This window comes from Podarcis filfolensis (genome assembly GCF_964270895.1).
Source record: "Podarcis filfolensis genome assembly, chromosome: 16".
NCBI classification, from domain to species: Eukaryota; Metazoa; Chordata; class Lepidosauria; order Squamata; family Lacertidae; genus Podarcis; species Podarcis filfolensis.
This window is the reverse complement of record NC_139620.1, coordinates 38,688,189-38,704,794: the sequence shown is the minus strand read 5'-3', so window position 1 is coordinate 38,704,794 and position 16,606 is coordinate 38,688,189. Positions and strand designations below refer to the sequence as shown.

The window sequence follows — 16,606 nt, the reverse complement described above, 5'->3', positions numbered from 1 at the left end:
TTTCGGAAATGTAGAACATGTGATTTCAAGACTTAAACAAGAACTTCCTTTGCATTGTTATGTTAGTGCAGCTTGCAGAGTTCTCACAGACTTGTAGCACAAAACAGATCAATATAAGTCCATCATAAACAAATGGGAAAAGGGAGAAACATATTTCTTCTTATGCTTTCAATCTGTACCAAGATAGCCCCTCCGCACTGACATAGGTGTGTCGGAGGGCGACACTTCCTCCCTTGTTTAATTAAGTCTGAACTGATGCTGCACCCAATAAGAATGTTCTTTTTCAGCAGCCCCCCAAAGCACTCTGTGATGGTGGGCAAGGTGCTGTGAGGGTCATTTGAAGCCAAACTGCTCATGAAGGGGGAGTGGAAGATCTCCAGTGCCTCACCACTGTCATTCTGGATACCATAAAGAGCAAATATATTAGGATGCTTTTCTTTAGTGACTCTTATGAGAGTTGAATGGATGGGGTGGGTTTACGGGCGTAGCAAGGGGGGGTGCGGTAGGTGCCGTCTGCCCCGGGTGCCCCCGCCGAGGGGAGTGACAAAATGGCGGGTGGCACTCACCGCTGGATCTGCAGCGTGCCCGAACCATGCGTCTCGGGCGCCTGCAGGTTCCATTCTATCTGCCCGCTGCCTCCCCCCCCATCCAGTCCTTAAGGGCACGCCACGCCCTGTCCTTATGGGTGCTGCGCCCCCACTCCTATGGGCGGTTCGCCCAGCCCCTGGGCGTGCCGCCCCAGGTGCTGGAGAGGCTTCCTCCGCCGCTGGGTGCGATCATATTAGCACAACCTTTGCCAAACTGGTGCTATCCCGGATGTTTAGGACTACAACTCCCATTATCCCCAGCCAGCCAGCATAGCCAGTGATCCAGGGATTATGGGAGTTGTGGTCTAATAAAACTGGTCTAAAGTGAAAGGGAGGACAAAACCTTTATGTGTTTCTGTAGATTAGTTGAAGGTTTTTTCCAGCTTCTGAGGACTTTTCAGTGGGGGGCCTTGATGGACTTGAGGCCCCATTTTCTGCCCTTTCTTGCTGTGATCCAGAGAACCGGCCCCACCTGCCTGAACCACCGTGCAAATGAATTATCCCTGGGTTTTGTGTTCGCTGCTGTTATTGTTGCAGAAGGGATGTGCGAGGCTGGCGATGGCTGTGGGTGGGGAGAAGATAAACGAGGAAGAAAATCAGATGCTCTTTGCAAAGCTATATATGGTGAGAACAGCGGCTGATTAAAAGCAGAGGTGGGTGGCAGCACCAATGCCTCCAGCCCAGTCTTTCTCAGTTATGTATTGGAGAAAGAAGATGCACTTATGCTAATACAGCTCAGCTCCCAGCGTGGAATCTCTGCATGTTTTATGCAGCGCATGGAAAGTTTAGTTGAGCAGGCAAGGGAGAAAGGAGGAGGAGGGGTCAGGAGGGCCTGGGTCTACAACAGCCTTTCCCAAACTGTTGCCCTCCAGGTGTTTTGCACTACAATTTCCATCAGCTGACTGGGGTGATGGGAGTTATAGTCCAAAACATCTGGAGCAGGGCCATTTGGGAACACCTGACCCAAGTCTTTCATCTTTGTTCAAGGAAAAAATAATAAGTAAAGGAAGAATTCCTGGATGCCAAGATCCTTGTTTGGGGTAAGCACACTTTGGTGTGAGAATCTCAGCAGAGATTAAAAATTGCAAAATATGCAACAAAGTAAAGGATGGAAATAAAGGCTGTTTGACCTTTAAAATATGCCCTTGTGAATTCCAAAACTTCCCTCTCCCCTTATCATGGAAAAAGACCAGGTTTGCTAAGTTAAAGATGGTTTACTTACAAACTCTCCTAAAGTCATATTGATGTGCTTTTCCATACAGAGTTCAGAAAAAGTAGCATAGGCAAAAAAAAATTGGATTAGTTACAGAGTGGTGAAAGTTCTTCAGTTATTGGTATGGTGGCTTGTGAGAGCCATGTGGCTAAGCTGGAGCAAGCAGCTTAGCCTCTTCACACACAGAGCGCAGGGAGACAATAAGCTTGATTACCTAGTCCCTCCTAAGCTGAGCTAAGCCTGGCAGGACAGCTTACTCACTGGTCTTAACCCCTTCATGCATTAATTAGACTTAAGCACGGTGGTTCTATGAGGCTGGTTATCCCACATCATCTTTGTTTATTCCACATTTTGAACAGAGGTGAATTGTGTCCATGAAAAACAGAAGGATGGCTGGTGGTGATGAAGTCCTTGTATGCATACATCCTCTTTGCCTGGTGCCCAAGATCTGCCTTGAGTGACTGGCAGGCCATAAACTTAAAACATAATAAAAGCTGGTGGCTTTTCGTTTCGAGGGTCGATGCTTATAACGCTGGCAGGGAAGACTCTTTACAACTTGTTTAATTCTGACTGCCTCAGCGTTCCTCCTCCGCTATTGTGTGGCTCAGTTTCCTCATTATCTGTCTTTCGTCAGCCTTGGGACTTCCTTTGCGGCCAGAGAGATTGCCACCTCTTCACCCACTCTCTGGTAATAAAACTCAAATATTATTGCTAGGAACTGAAGGAGATTTTCAAGTGGCAATAAACTACAGTACTGTAATGGCAAATGGTGTTTTATTACCCAAATAGTACAGCTTAAGCCACTGAGTATATTTTTACCTCTTCTCTGCTTCTGTGGATTTAATGCGATAACATTTTGTGGGATTTGCCACAGAGAGATCTGGGAACTGGCCATGCTAGTTGAGGCTGATGGCAGCTGGAGTCCTGAACCCCTGGGGGGCAGCATGTTGGGCTACCCCACCTTACACCAAGCCTTGGCAAGGCTCTCCACCAGCCAAAGGCTGGGGAGCTCAGCTGACAAGGGACTGGCTGGTCCTGGTAGCATCCAGGAGGATGCTGAGAGGCGCTGCCTTTCTGTGAGACAGCTAGATGAGGACACAGGCATGTGTTTATGCAGAATGAGAAGAGGTTGCTTGAGGGAGGTAATCGAAGCAGATTAATAAGCAATCAGCTGTACTAGAGGCTTAGCAAATATTTTCCTCCTCTGCAGCAATTTCCTACTGAATCCTGGGGTCCTCAAACATGCCAAAGTCAGTCACATCATAAAAACACAACAGTACTCAACAGTACTCAGTTAAAAAAAAGGAGTAAGTAGAAGTAAAAACTTCCAAAGTCCTGGGAACTATAATTTGTTTAGGGTTCTGGGAAATGTAGCACTGGTAAGGTAGGGAAACTACAATTCCCAGGATGGTGGTGGGGAATTGTTATATATATAATATACTGTGGAACCTCAGTTGCCGAATGCTTTGGAAGTCGAACGTTTCGGCTTTCGAACACCAATAACCCGGAAGTGAATGCTTCTGTTTTTGAACGTGCCTCAGAAGTCAAATGGCTTCTGAGGCGCATTTCTCCATTTTGTCAATGGATTTTGTCAACTGGCAATTGCGCCTCGGTTGTCGAATGTTTCGGAAGTCGAATGGTCTTCCGGAACAAATTACGTTCGACAACCAAGGTTCTATTCTATTGGTAGCTTCCAACATATGTAAAAACATAATAGAACATTAAACATTTTTAAAATTTCCTATACAGGGCTGCCTTCAGTTGTCTACTAAAGGCTGTATAGTTACTTATCTCCTTGACATCTGATGAGAGGGTGTTCCACCAGGCTTCTGCCCAGAGTGCCCTCTGCCTGGTTCCCTGTAACTTCACTTCTCACAGTGAGGGAACTGCCAGAAGGCCCTCGGAGCAGGACCTCAGTGTTTGGGATGAACAACGGGGGTGGAGATGGTCCTTCAGATATACCCTAAGAGTGAGAACAGTTAAGGAATGGTTGGGTGCACAGTTCCGTCTTCAATAGATGATGGATGCCCCCATACATGGTGCCTGCCTGATTTCAACAGCAAGAAATTTCCACATGGTAGGCACCACAACAGAGAAGGCTTTCCCTCCGCCAGACCCCTGCCAGATGAGCCTCTGTCGGTTGTGGCACAATCAGAAGGACCCATTTTGTAGATCGTGGTGATATCGACTGTGGTCCCTCAACATATACTGTTTAGTGCTTGAGGGACACTTTAAAATTGACTCAGGAGTTTGGCTCAGGATGCCAACTGACTGTTCTTAGCACAGAATGGAAAACAGAGCAGTGGGAATAGAGTGAGGGAATCCTGAACAGCTTTACTTCACACTGTAACATTTTGTTGCAGGTCCCATTTCTAATAACCGTCGGCTTCTCCCATTCCCAAGAGAGAAATGGATCAAAAGTAAATGCCATCCTTTTGTATTTTCAGCATGTGCTTGGCTCATTTTGTTTCTGACTCCCTCTTTTCTTTTAGGACTGTGTGCAGCTAAATCAATATACGTTGAAAGATGAAATTGGAAAGGTGATTATGTTGTTTCTATCTCCGCAGATTTGTTGTGTGAGTATTTGGGCTGAACCTGGAATTTGTACCAGCCCAACACATTTGTGTGAGAATGAAGGTTATGAAAGGGAAGCTAATAAAGCAACATCCAGATTCGGCCCTCTGGTTCAGAGGCCACCAACCTTCTGGGACCAGGGAGCGCATTTCAGATTTTGAGAGAGTGCTGTGGGTGACAGTCACAAAATCACTCCTGGGAAGTGGGTGGCATGACATAATGCAAAATACCCTTGGTGTAATAGCTTTGGTCCTTGTGTTTTGCTTGGTGTGATTGCCTTGTCTGCAGAATCATAGAACTGTAGAGGTGGGAGGGTTCCAAGGGTCATCTAGTCCAACCCCTTCCAATGCAGGAAGGCAATTTGTGTGTGTTTTGATTCGGTTGTTTTGCATTTCCGTAGGGCTCCTACGGGGTTGTGAAGCTGGCATACAATGAAAATGACAACACCTACTATGTGAGTAACAGTCTCTGAGCCGGGGGGTGGCAGTTGACGGCAGTGGGAGTCCTTAAGGAACTTTTCAGCTCCTGTTGCTCTCTTGTTACTTGTTACTGCTCTTCAAAGCTCAAAGTTTTCAATCTCGCTGGATTAAAAATGCAACTTTACTTAATCTTTTTTTTAATGAAATATTTATTAAGATTTTTCAAATTCAATACAAAAAAAATCAAAAAGAACAAAAAAATGCAAAAAAAGGAAAAATTTAAAATTTATAGTTTCATATTTTCATTACCATATTTCCCAGACTTCCCCACACTTTCCCCTCTTGCATTCCAATTCAAGTTGTTTGTTCAACAAGTTCCTATCCCCAATTTTTAACCTTTTTATATTTAATTCATTTTTTTTAACTTATTTTAACTTATAAACATCAATATTTGTACCTCAATACACAAATCTTTTTCCTAAAGTCGACCCTAGTTCCATTCCACGAATTTCCCAATTTTCATATTGTTAACCAAACAAAAAAAAAATAATAAGACAGATCATAGTTATACATCCTTTGAATTCTCAAACCCCACCACCCCCTTTCCTGGTTTCGATCCCCAACAAATGTCCAGTCTTAATCTTCTGTCAGCCTGGAGATCTCACGTCCGAGGCTCTTAATTCTCTCTCAGTTCCTCTCTGCCGGTTTTTTTTGATAGTCCTTAATATTAAACTCCAAATTTCGGAGGAGCTCTGTCTCAATAAGGTCCAAATTTCTTCCAGCCAGGCCTCCATACTTAAAAGCCAGGTCCAAAAGTCCAATTGTCACCAAGACTCCAGCTTCCACCAACTTTACTTAATCTTTAAGAGGGTAGAATAGAATAAAAAGGTTTGGTACATGTTTTAAAAGCATTGTATGTGAATATTTCATAAACATAAATGTCTCTAAGAAATATTAATCTATTAAGTTTCCAGGTACAGTAGACAAGTTGGCCCTAGCGCTTCTGCTTATTCAGGTTGCCAACTTACTAAAACCATGTTTAAAAATACAAAATGCTTTTTAATGGTGACACGCCGACCCTTTCCTGTGTCATCTTATTGTGTGTGCCTGTGTTGATTTCTCTTGCAGGCAATGAAAGTGCTTTCCAAGAAGAAGCTGATGAGGCAAGCAGGATTCCCACGTAAGTGAGGACTAAAAGAATGTGCTGTCCAAATACCTGCATTGGCCTTTCCTAAGGCTTTGGGATAGGGAAGAGCAGCACAGTGAATGAGTGAAGTGGGGAGAGAGAAGGGTGGATCCGTCTCCCAAGTATTTATGCTAGAAGTACAGTTGTAGATCACCCACTTTCTATGCAGATCATCCCAGGTTCCATCTCCAGGCAGGGCTGAGACAGTTGAAAACCTGGAGAGCTGATGTCAGTCAGTGCAGACAGTTCAAAGCTAGATGGGCCAATGTATACAGCAGCTCCCCATAACCTCCCTTTTGTTGGCGTCTGTCTTGAGAGACAGTGGAGTGTGCCTTTGGGGGTGAAGTCAAAGCATTGAGTTAGCAGCACTGAAGTGACCTCCCAGGGGTGTCAGCCTGGGCGGTGTGCATGGAGGTGTGGTCCAAAGGAAAGCAGAGCAATATATTTGGCACCAGCTTGGCTGCAGGAGTTGCCAGAAGGAGACATACAAGGCACCATCCAACCGCTTTAGACACCCACACTCTGGATTTGTGGAGAGTTTACTCCTGAGCCTTTTCTTCTCCCAAAGATATCCTGCAAGGCAGCGGAGGTTTAGGATCAGAGTATTCCTTCTCCTAGATGGGCTACCTTCCCAGCTTGACAAGCCCCATCTGCCCCGATAATCTCTGAATGAGATGATTATAGTTAGTGTTTTGTTTTGTTTTTTTAAGATGCTGAAACTCTCTAGGGCTGGGTGATATATTGATATATTGTCGAAAACCAGTTTGACGTGCATATCTTATTTGTTTCATAGTTTTACACCTGACAATATATAGCTCAAAACTGATTTCAAGTCCATATCGTGATATTCATTTCATAATTTTTGACCTGGCAATATATTGTGAATCATGATGTGTGTTGTGCAAAAATCACAGTATGGGAAAAAGCGTGAAGGCAGCCAGTGCCTCTACACAGCCCCTGATTTCAGATGTTGTGATATATATGTATATCACAATGTTTAGCCAATGATATATCACAGTGTTGAAAACCAGATATCACCCAGCCCTAGTCCTCACCACGAACTTGTTACAGTAAGTGCCACACTTTTAACATTTGCGGGGAGGGGAAGGTGCCTGTACTGAGTACCCCTGAGTACCCCCAAAAAACCAACAACACTGATTATAATGTGCTGTACATGGTGCTGCCCTTGAAGACAGTCCAGAAGCTGCAATAGTGCAGGATGGGGCCACCAGAAGCATGATTCGAGAGGATAGATAGATAGATAGATTTATTGCGGCCATTGGCCCATATCAGAAACAATACATCAAAATTTATCCATAAACAATACAATTTAAACAGTTCCAAAATTAAAACACCCATATAAAACCAATTTTACTTCAGTTAAGTAAACACTATACACAATAAGCTCCCTCTATGTAAACTGCAATTCAAATCCATCAGATTTTGGGGGGTATGCGTCTTAGTTCTGGCACTTATTGATGGTACTTAAGTTTAGCTAAGCTGTCAGAGTCATACAGAGATCCATTTCTCCTCTTTTGAAATAAAACATTAATCAGGTATCTAGCGACTGCAAGGGATCTACTTGTATCTTCGTCGTTTAATAAGTATATTATTTGGGCTTCCTGAGGTCTATCAGCTATTCTCGATAAATATGGGGCCAGAAACTTGGACCGTGAAGCCGAATGTAATGGACAACAGAAGATTATATGGTATTACGATTCTATAGATCCACTTTTACAGTCACAGAGGAGTGAGATCTGTCCTTTGGAGAGTCTGTTACCCAACACGTTTGATGGGAAAACATTGAATCTAGCCTTTATAAAGGCATACCTGTGCGTCACCACAGATAAGGTAGTTAAATAAGATGGAAGTTTCGTTGGTGGTGTTAAGCCAAGGTTTATCGGCGAACAGGTGCCACCACCTGTCGCAATATTAAATTGTAAATCCATCTCCTCTAATTTGTGAGTTATAATTCTCTTGGCAGAAATTAAATCCAATTTTAATAGTTCAGATGGAGATAGTCCTAGGGACACAAGTTTCCCATGTAATATTTTTGCCCAGGGGCTAGGGAAGTCATCTCTCCAGAGACACTGTATCAAGAGGAGATTTGGAAGTTTATGCCATAATGCCAACCAGTAACAAAGGATGCATTTCCATAATGTGGTTTCTAGAGATGTAACATTTAGTTCCAGACGTATAGCAGTATTGCTTACACACCTGGGTAATTTTAGCAACCTTCTTAGAAGCTGGTTTTGGATTACCTCCAAATGGGTTAGATTGACAAAGGGCCCCCATATTGGGATTGCATATGCTATTGTTGCAATCACCTTTGCCTTGAAAACTTTTAACATTGATGGAATATGGAAAGCCCCATCTGAAAAGAAAAAACGCAGCAGCGCAAAGGAAAGGGCTTTAGCTCTGTTTAATACATATGCAAGATGGACCTTCCAGCCCATGTTGTGTTGGAGAAGGACTCCCAAGTACTGAAATTTAAAGACTTGGTCAATAGCTTTTCCGTCTATTCTCCAATTATAGGTTTTTCGACTCTTGGAGAAAATTAGGACTTTGGACTTAATATGGTTAATTGTAAGAAAATTTGATTTGCAGTAAACATCAAAAAATTTTAATGCCCTCCTAAGGCCGACTCTTGAGAAGGAAAGGATCACTGCGTCGTCTGCGTAGAGTAGAAGGGGGCAACGATATTGGGCAAGACGAGGGGCGTGGATCGTTTCTTGAGAATCTATCAGAGGCACCCTCATATCACTTATAAATAGATTAAAAAGGGTCGGAGCAAGGATACATCCTTGACGAACACCTCTATTGATAGTTACTGAATTTGAGAGGTCGCCGGCCGGAGTGATTCTCACCCTGGCGGCCGATCCGTCGTGCAATTTAGTTATTAGCCACAAAAGTCTTTTGTCTATTCCCCATCGGGCTAATTTTCCCCAAAGTAATCCTCTGGGGATGCTGTCAAAAGCGGCCTTTAAATCAATAAAGGCCGCACAAAGTTGGCCTCTATTTGGGGAGGAATATTTCCGGGCAAGGTGGTATAAAACTAAGACATGATCAACCGCTGACTGATTCGGTCTAAAACCAGCCTGTTCTGGCCCAATCAGGTTGTTCTCTTCGGCCCACTTAGTAAGCTTAGTTAACAAGAACCGTGCATATATTTTCCCAATTAATGACAATAAACTGATATTCCTGTAATTTCCCGGATCATCTGTCGAGCCCTTTTTATGAATTGGAACAATAATCGCCTCCTTCCATATTCTTGGTACCTTCCCACTGTTATTTACGGCATCAAACGTAGCGGCCAAGATTTTCGCCCACCAGTCTGCATGAAGTTTTATAGCTTCCGCCGGGACTAGGTCAGGACCGGGGGCTTTTCGAGAGGATCTGCGATGGTTCCCTGCTGTGCTTCTGGGCCCCATTTTGCTTATGGTGACTTAAAAATCCCGAAACCAAGCATGGCTAATCCTTTGGCCCTCCAGATGTTGCTGGACTGAAACCCCCATCAGCCCCAGCAAACATGGCTAGGGATGATGGGAGTTGCTGTTCAGCGACATCTGGAGGGGCAAAAGGTTCCCTACGCCTGCCCTGAATGACTTGGGACTGAAATATTTGAAAGAGAGCCTGCCCGCGTCTTAATATCTCCTCAGGGAGGCTCTTCTCAGCATTTCATAAATGGGAGGGACACGTTATGTTGTGACATGGGAGAGGGGCCTTTGCTATGGCAGTGCCATTCTTCTGGAATGCCCTCTTTGGCACCGATTTTCTTTGCTTTTTGGAGCCAACTGAAACCATGGCTATTTCATTAGTTTTTTTGTTGGATGTCAATAGAATTAGCATACTTGCAGAAGGATGAAGTAACTGGGTTATAAAGACAGATCTAGAGATTGTGCTGACTGTTGTTCTATTTTGACTTCCTTAACTGCTCTTCTGGCTTACACGAATTTGTTGCTCCTGTTTTGTGCCCTGGGTTTTTATCTTTTGTAACCCGCCCTGGGAATCAGTGGGCTAGAAATCATCTATATAAAAACATCCAGCCCCCAGGCTTTTAGCAGCACCCCACATGTGCCAGCCCTCCTCACCCTCCAACCCTCCATGCGTTTCCTTGTTGTCTTCCACAGGCCGTCCTCCTCCTCGTGGTGCCAAGCCCCCTCTGGAAGGCTTCTGCCAACCCAAAGGACCCATTGAGCAGGTCTACCAAGAAATCGCCATCTTGAAAAAACTCGACCACCCAAACGTAGTGAAGTTAGTGGAGGTGAGAATGGTATTGCATCAGAAATGTCAGTGCGGTTCCTGGGCGTAAGGGAGGAGGCAGAGTTAGTCATCAGCAGAAGGTGCCAGCCATTTTGATTAATCAGATTGAAGCAGGAATTCAGGGAAATGATACCTCCCCCCTTGAATTATGGGACATCAATCCCAACGAAAGAACAGTGGCAAGAAAAACTGATGAGTTATGCAGAACTGGCCAAATTGACATACAAATTACGTGAGAAGGACAATCGTGACTTCAAAGAAGATTGGGAACTTTTTACAAATTATTTTAAAAAACAACAAAATGACTTGGACTCCTTGGCAGGTTTTGAATAAACATACACAAATTTATTAATAGAATATATGACAGATAAGGTAATGATACGTACAATTTTTAACATGCAGAGAATAATAAGTGCAAACAAATCAGAGAAGGGAGCTGAGGGAAGTCTCGGGAGGGAGGGAGGGAGGGGAAGGGATGGGGAGGGCGGATAAAAAGGGGGGAAATAATGTAATTGACCATTTGGATTGGTAACTTGGATTGTTTAATAAAAATATATTTTTTTAAAAAAAGAATTATGGGACATCAATAACCTTAATCTATCAGGGTATACTGCATTGCTGTTTTTAAAGTAAGCTAGTTATGGGAATCTAGATGCATACTCTGTACCTCACTTGTTTTCTCTCTCCCTCCCCCCTCTCTCTCACAGGTGCTAGATGACCCCAGTGAAGACCACCTGTACATGGGTAACCAACTCCTCTTCCCATCCGTTTTGCTATGCACCTCCGAAAGAGGCTCCTTCACTTCCAGTCTGTGCAGGACAGTGCAGAGGCAAGCAGCCTCAATGGCACAAAAGCACTAAAAACCTAACTGAGATAGCTGGTAAAGTCTAGAGCAGCCTTGTATTGAACCACTCACCTGGTTGCCATTGGCGACCAGGAATCCCAATGAGAGAGCTGACGGAGGAAGCAGGACGGAGCTCCCCATTTCCACTTTGTTTCTGTGCTAGATGGAGAGGAAGGAAAGCCCCTTTCTCCATGGCCAGGATCAAAATTAAAGCTGTATCTGACATCACCTCCAGATTTCTCATCCCAGATGAGATACATCTGCTGTATTTTCTTTCCCCTTCGTGCGGAGAGGCAGGTGTTTTCTAAGGGTCTAATAACCTTCCTACTTTTATGGCCGCTCAGATGGAAATGGCTCAGGGAACCCCAGGCAGGTGTTACAATCCAGGGTTGGATAAACAGAATATGGCGTATAGTCCAGTCCAATAAAATAACCAGCACTGCAGGCCAAGTTGAGGAAAGATAAGCCATGGCTGCTTTATCTCAAATCAGTCGCCTTCCGTCTTCAGGATGTTTGGAATGATTGAAGATTGTGCCAGGACCTAGGTGTCATTTGGCCAGAAGTTGTGATATGTGATTCTTGCGGTGTGCATCTTAGGTGTTCACAACAGTATCCCATGCGGTGGACAATGCTAGCTTTTTAGCTTTTCCCACAGTTGATTGGGCAAATACAGTAAATGTCATATCTTAAAAAAACAAAAATACAGGGAGATAGCAGAGGAGATGTAGATCGCTCTGTTCCTCTTGGTAGAAGACAAATAAAATAAAAGCCTGCTTAGAACTGCAATCCTATGCTTTAATGCAAGACACAGAAACCAGTGGCCAACTTTAATGCAAGACACAGAAACCAGTGGCCAACCTCGCAGGAGGATAGTAAATTGTTTTGCACACTAATAATGCATTGCAGGGGGTTGAGCTCTTTGGGTTCCTTCCAACTTGACAATTCTATTATTCCAGTTTTTGCCGGCTCCATTTTCAAAGCTAAACTAAAGATTTTCTAATGGACTAACAACAGTCCTATACATGTGTCTGTGAATGTGCACCTATGCTGTAAACATGTGCAGTCTTGGGGGGAGGGTGGGGTGGGGAGTAAAATACACACTTGTTTGCTGCAACCCTCCATTTTCTGCCCGCTCCTCTTTGCCTAAGCACTGAGTGGGACCTGATGTTAAGAATTGCCCATCCGTGCCTGTAGTACTCAGAGATGTTTGGTGCGTTGCCTACACAAGTGGCCACTTCCAGATGGAGGAGAGTCTAAAATAGATCTTGGACAGCAGTTCAGTATTTTCTCCCTCTGTGCTCCATCTGGTGTTTGTTTCAAGTTAGTTTTAAAAAAAATCAAAGGCTTTATAAAAATTAATTTTTTAAGAAGCATAACTGGCTCTTTGGACCATCCTTCCAGGGCAGCCTTCACCAACTTGGTGCCCTCCAGATGTTTTTGACTACAGTACAATTGTTTGACTTGGTCGCCAATTTAAGTGAATTCCTCATCTTTATAATTTTCAACTTGTACAGAAACAAAAAATGTGTTTATTACTTACATCCAGTTATTCCTTCAAGAAACTCGGGGCAACCTAAGATTGATTAATATAAAGGATGGGGACTCTGTGTCCCTCTAAATGATGCTGGACTACAACTCCCATCAGCCTCTGCTGCGTGGGCAATGGTCAGGGATTATGGGAGTTGCACTCCAGCATCATCTGGAGCGCCACATTTTACCTACCCATGGTTTATATATAATGCCACATCCTAACCCTTGTGTATACACTGCTTCATTAGTTAGTGTCTGGTTTATGGTAAACCATAGTTTACTGTTGCATCTGAACTAGCAAACCATTGTTTGCACTTGCTCTGCAGAACAGAATCAAACCCTGATTTGCAAGCAGGGTTTGCAGGACAATTGCAAACTACAGTTTAACAGGCCTGTGGTCCTGGTTTGCAAAGGACACACAATCATTTCAATGCAATGGTAGACTTTGGCTTTGCTACCTGCCAGGAGGTTTTGCGTTAAGTGAGTTTGTGAGAGGAGAGGAGGATGCATTCAAAGGGCTGCTGCTGATAGCGCCAAACCCTGATTTGGTACTAGGTGTGACCTGAGCCTTATTTAGCCTCCTCTCCAGACACTGATCAGCCATGACCTCATAAGCTCTCAGAATGTAAGTCTTTCTTTTTTATGCTGTATTTAAAATTTGAGATTTTGCTGCCTGGAGTGTTAATGCAGGATTGTTCTCTCCTGGTAGTATTCTCTCTGCATAACTAATAACCGGTCTCTTTTGTGTTTCAGTGTTTGAACTTGTGAAGAAAGGGTAAGATTATGATTGTTTATTAATTTATACAGTTCATTGAGATACAGGATGTATTGCAGAGCAAGCAAGAAGCGCTGCGGGGGAGGCAGTTTGCTGCTCCAAGGACTTTGCAGTCTTGCAGTCTATCCTCTGGCTTTAGGACAACTCACAGAAGCCCCCCCCCACTTTATCATCTCCTTTTCAACTTTCCTTGCCTCCTATCTGCAAGAGCTTCTCCCCCCTCCTCCCTTATTTCCTTCTCCTTCCCCAAATCACTCTGCCTCTAAAGCCTTTCTCTCATCCTAGAACTCTGTAGCTGGGGTGCACTCTGCAGAATTAAGATGGATTTAAATTATGTATTTAAGGCATGTATACACAGTATACTGCTTTTCAGGCACACCTTAAAGCAGTTTTCATATGATTGTTACAACAGCAATCATCATAGCTGTCAACTTTTCCCTTTTCTTGCGAGGAATCCTATTCAGAATAAGCGATTTTCCCTTAAAAAAAGGGAAATGTTGACAGCTATGGTAATCATGGATAAAAAAAGTAATTGTATTAAATTATGCGCCAAAGTAACCAGAATCCTGTGTTGAGAAAACAAAGTCCTGGCCTGCAGCTCCCATCATCTCTGACCACGGGGAGGTAGAGTTCCACAACATCTGGAGGCACAACATTAGTTATGTACAGTGCTTTTTCTATTTTTAAAAAAATGTTTAGGGGTACTCTCATTTTGACTTAAGAAAACCAGCATTTTATAGTTCAAATCAGGAAAAATAAATACAGTACAGGTAAATGGACAAAAGTACAAAGATCCACAAAATGTTTAGGGGTATGTGTACCCCTGCGTCCCCTCAGAAAAAAAAACCCACTGGTTATGTAAATTGGTTGGGTTCATACATGTAAATTTGTCTGTTCCTCCAAAACAGGCATAGGCAAACTCGGCCCTCCAGATGTTTTGGGACTACAACACCCATGATCCCTATCTAACAGGACCTGTGGTCAGGGATGATGGGAATTGTAGTCCCAAAACATTTGGAGGGCCGAGTTTGCCTATGCCTGCTCCAAAAGTTATGCTCAGAAGCCCCACCCCCAGCTCCGGAGGCTCTGCAGATTTAAGAGCTCTGGGTCCCTCAGGCGCTGGGAAGGGATCTTGAACTCGGGACTTACCAGCGTAGTATCTTGCCAGAGAGGGAGACTGCCAGTGTGCTGCACTTCAGTGCCATCTCTGGTCAGAGGCTGGTATTTCAGCTGCCAAGTCTGCAGAAGCCTAGCGACCCCGTGGATTAATAAGGCAGAGACTTTGAGGGGTTCCTATGCAGTGCTTCCAGGGGACCCCACCTGCTGCCCGAAGGCCCTTGCCCTGTGGAGGGTCGGGGCCTCCAGACCTGCCAAAAGTCTTGCGTTTTAGGCCAAATTGTGTTTCACCTTTGCAGGCCTGTGATGGAAGTCCCAAATCTGAAACCTCTGACTGAAGACCAGGCACGCTTCTATTTCCAAGACCTGATCAAAGGCATTGAATATTGTGAGTTCCCTTGGCGATGTTGTAGCAAAATGGCACAAAAGGGAAGGGCACAGAACATTTAATAAATAATAATACTGCGGGCGAGGGGGGGGCACCCATGTTATGGTCTTTGTTTGTTATTATGGTATGTCTTTTGTATTTTTATATTGTAAACTGCCCTGTGATCTTCAGGTGAAGGCTGGTGTAGAAATTTAATAAATAATAAATGATAATACTATTAATTTGTGGCTGCAATCAATAGAGCTAAAGCCCAGATAATTTATGTTCAGCTTGAGGGGTTGTGCCCTGTGACAGGAGGAACAATGAAACAACAGTGTGCTTCTGACCATGTGCAGAGTTGCACCCTTTCAGTGCTGCATAACTATCTCAGACTTAGTCACTGTGCTACAGTAGCTCTTTTTCCCCAGGCTAAGGATATAGTCTTTTAAGCCCCTAAATTTCCCTCAATGTTCTATTTATTTTAATTATTTAGAGCATTTTTACCTCACTCTTCAGCCAAATAGGCTCCCAGTTTAAATGATACAGATCCTGCCTGAAAGCTTACAATCTAAAATACACGACACAAAAGGAAAGTGGGATGAGGAGGAAAGAGGGATGGAGCAAATTAACCCCTGAAAACTGAAGAAAGGGAGCAGGTTCTTTGCTCCCTTGAGCCTTCATGCTCTGCCAAATTCATGTCTCATCTGGTCTTCCTCAACAGTGCACTACCAAAAGATAATCCACCGGGATATTAAGCCTTCCAATCTTTTAGTTGGGGAAGATGGTCACATCAAAATAGCCGATTTTGGCGTGAGCAACGAATTCAAAGGGACAGATGCCCTGTTAACCAACACCGTGGGGACCCCAGCGTTTATGGCACCTGAGACCCTCTCAGAGACCAGAAAAATATTTTCTGGAAAGGTATGTTGAGAGAAGAGTGTGTATTTGTATGCTCATTTAGACAACCATGTTCTGTACTATCTGGAAGGAACCAACCAAAAATTAGTTGCCTGAAATGACTCAAAGTCACAGCAAAGATGGCCTAGTGGTTAGAGCAAGGGTGGGGAAGCCATGATCTTCCGGATGATGTTGGATTTCAACTCCCATCAGCCCCAACCTCAAGGATGGTGGAAGTTGTATCTCAGCAACCTCTGGAAGGCAACAGGTTCCCAACTCCTGGGTTAGAGTGTCAAACTAGGACGGGGGAAACCCACGTTTAAACCTCCATCCGGTCATGGTCTTGTCCATTCACCTCCCTTGCAAGATTGCCGTATGAATAAAATTGGAGGGAGGGGTGAGTGGAAAAAGCAAGTGTCGTACTCCTGGAGGAATCATAGACTCGGCATCGGTATTGGAGGTCCTCTAACAAATAGATTAAAATACCCACCCCACTATGGATATTCTGGTTCCAACACTACTAGTTTGGAGAGTCTGGCGGGTCAGATAGCAATGCCCAGAGAATCACATTTCTGCTGCCCCCCTGCCAGGCCTGAGGTTCCCTACCTTCAGCAGTTCATCTTAAAAGCTTACCATATTATTTTAAAATAGAAAAGCAATACAAACGTAGAGTTTTTGGAGGGCTCATGTGTTTAATCTCTGCCTTTCTCTCTCTCCCTGTCCCTTCTTCCTAAGGCTTTAGATGTTTGGGCTATGGGGATCACTCTCTACTGCTTCGTCTTTGGGCAGGTAAATGAGCGGCTTCTTTACCTACATTTTGGATTTTAAACATTTT

General features: G+C 44.0%; 1 protein-coding gene across 28 annotated transcripts in view; it reads left to right on the top strand.

Moving 5' to 3' along the window:
- CAMKK2 (calcium/calmodulin dependent protein kinase kinase 2) overlaps positions 1-16,606 on the top strand; it is a 55,497-nt gene that overhangs the window by 19,592 nt on the left and 19,299 nt on the right. For all 28 annotated transcript variants that reach the window (XR_014542400.1, XR_014542401.1, XR_014542402.1 and 25 more), the window contains 9 exons: positions 4,293-4,340; positions 4,775-4,828; positions 5,922-5,973; positions 10,110-10,243; positions 10,950-10,986; positions 13,370-13,391; positions 14,807-14,895; positions 15,596-15,795; positions 16,507-16,560. Coding sequence is in view for 22 of the 28 variants with exons in the window: in XM_083590207.1 (XP_083446333.1) it covers positions 4,293-4,340; positions 4,775-4,828; positions 5,922-5,973; positions 10,110-10,243; positions 10,950-10,986; positions 13,370-13,391; positions 14,807-14,895; positions 15,596-15,795; positions 16,507-16,560 (690 nt within the window). In the remaining 6 variants the exon portion in view is untranslated. The remainder of the gene's footprint in view (positions 1-4,292; positions 4,341-4,774; positions 4,829-5,921; positions 5,974-10,109; positions 10,244-10,949; positions 10,987-13,369; positions 13,392-14,806; positions 14,896-15,595; positions 15,796-16,506; positions 16,561-16,606) is intronic.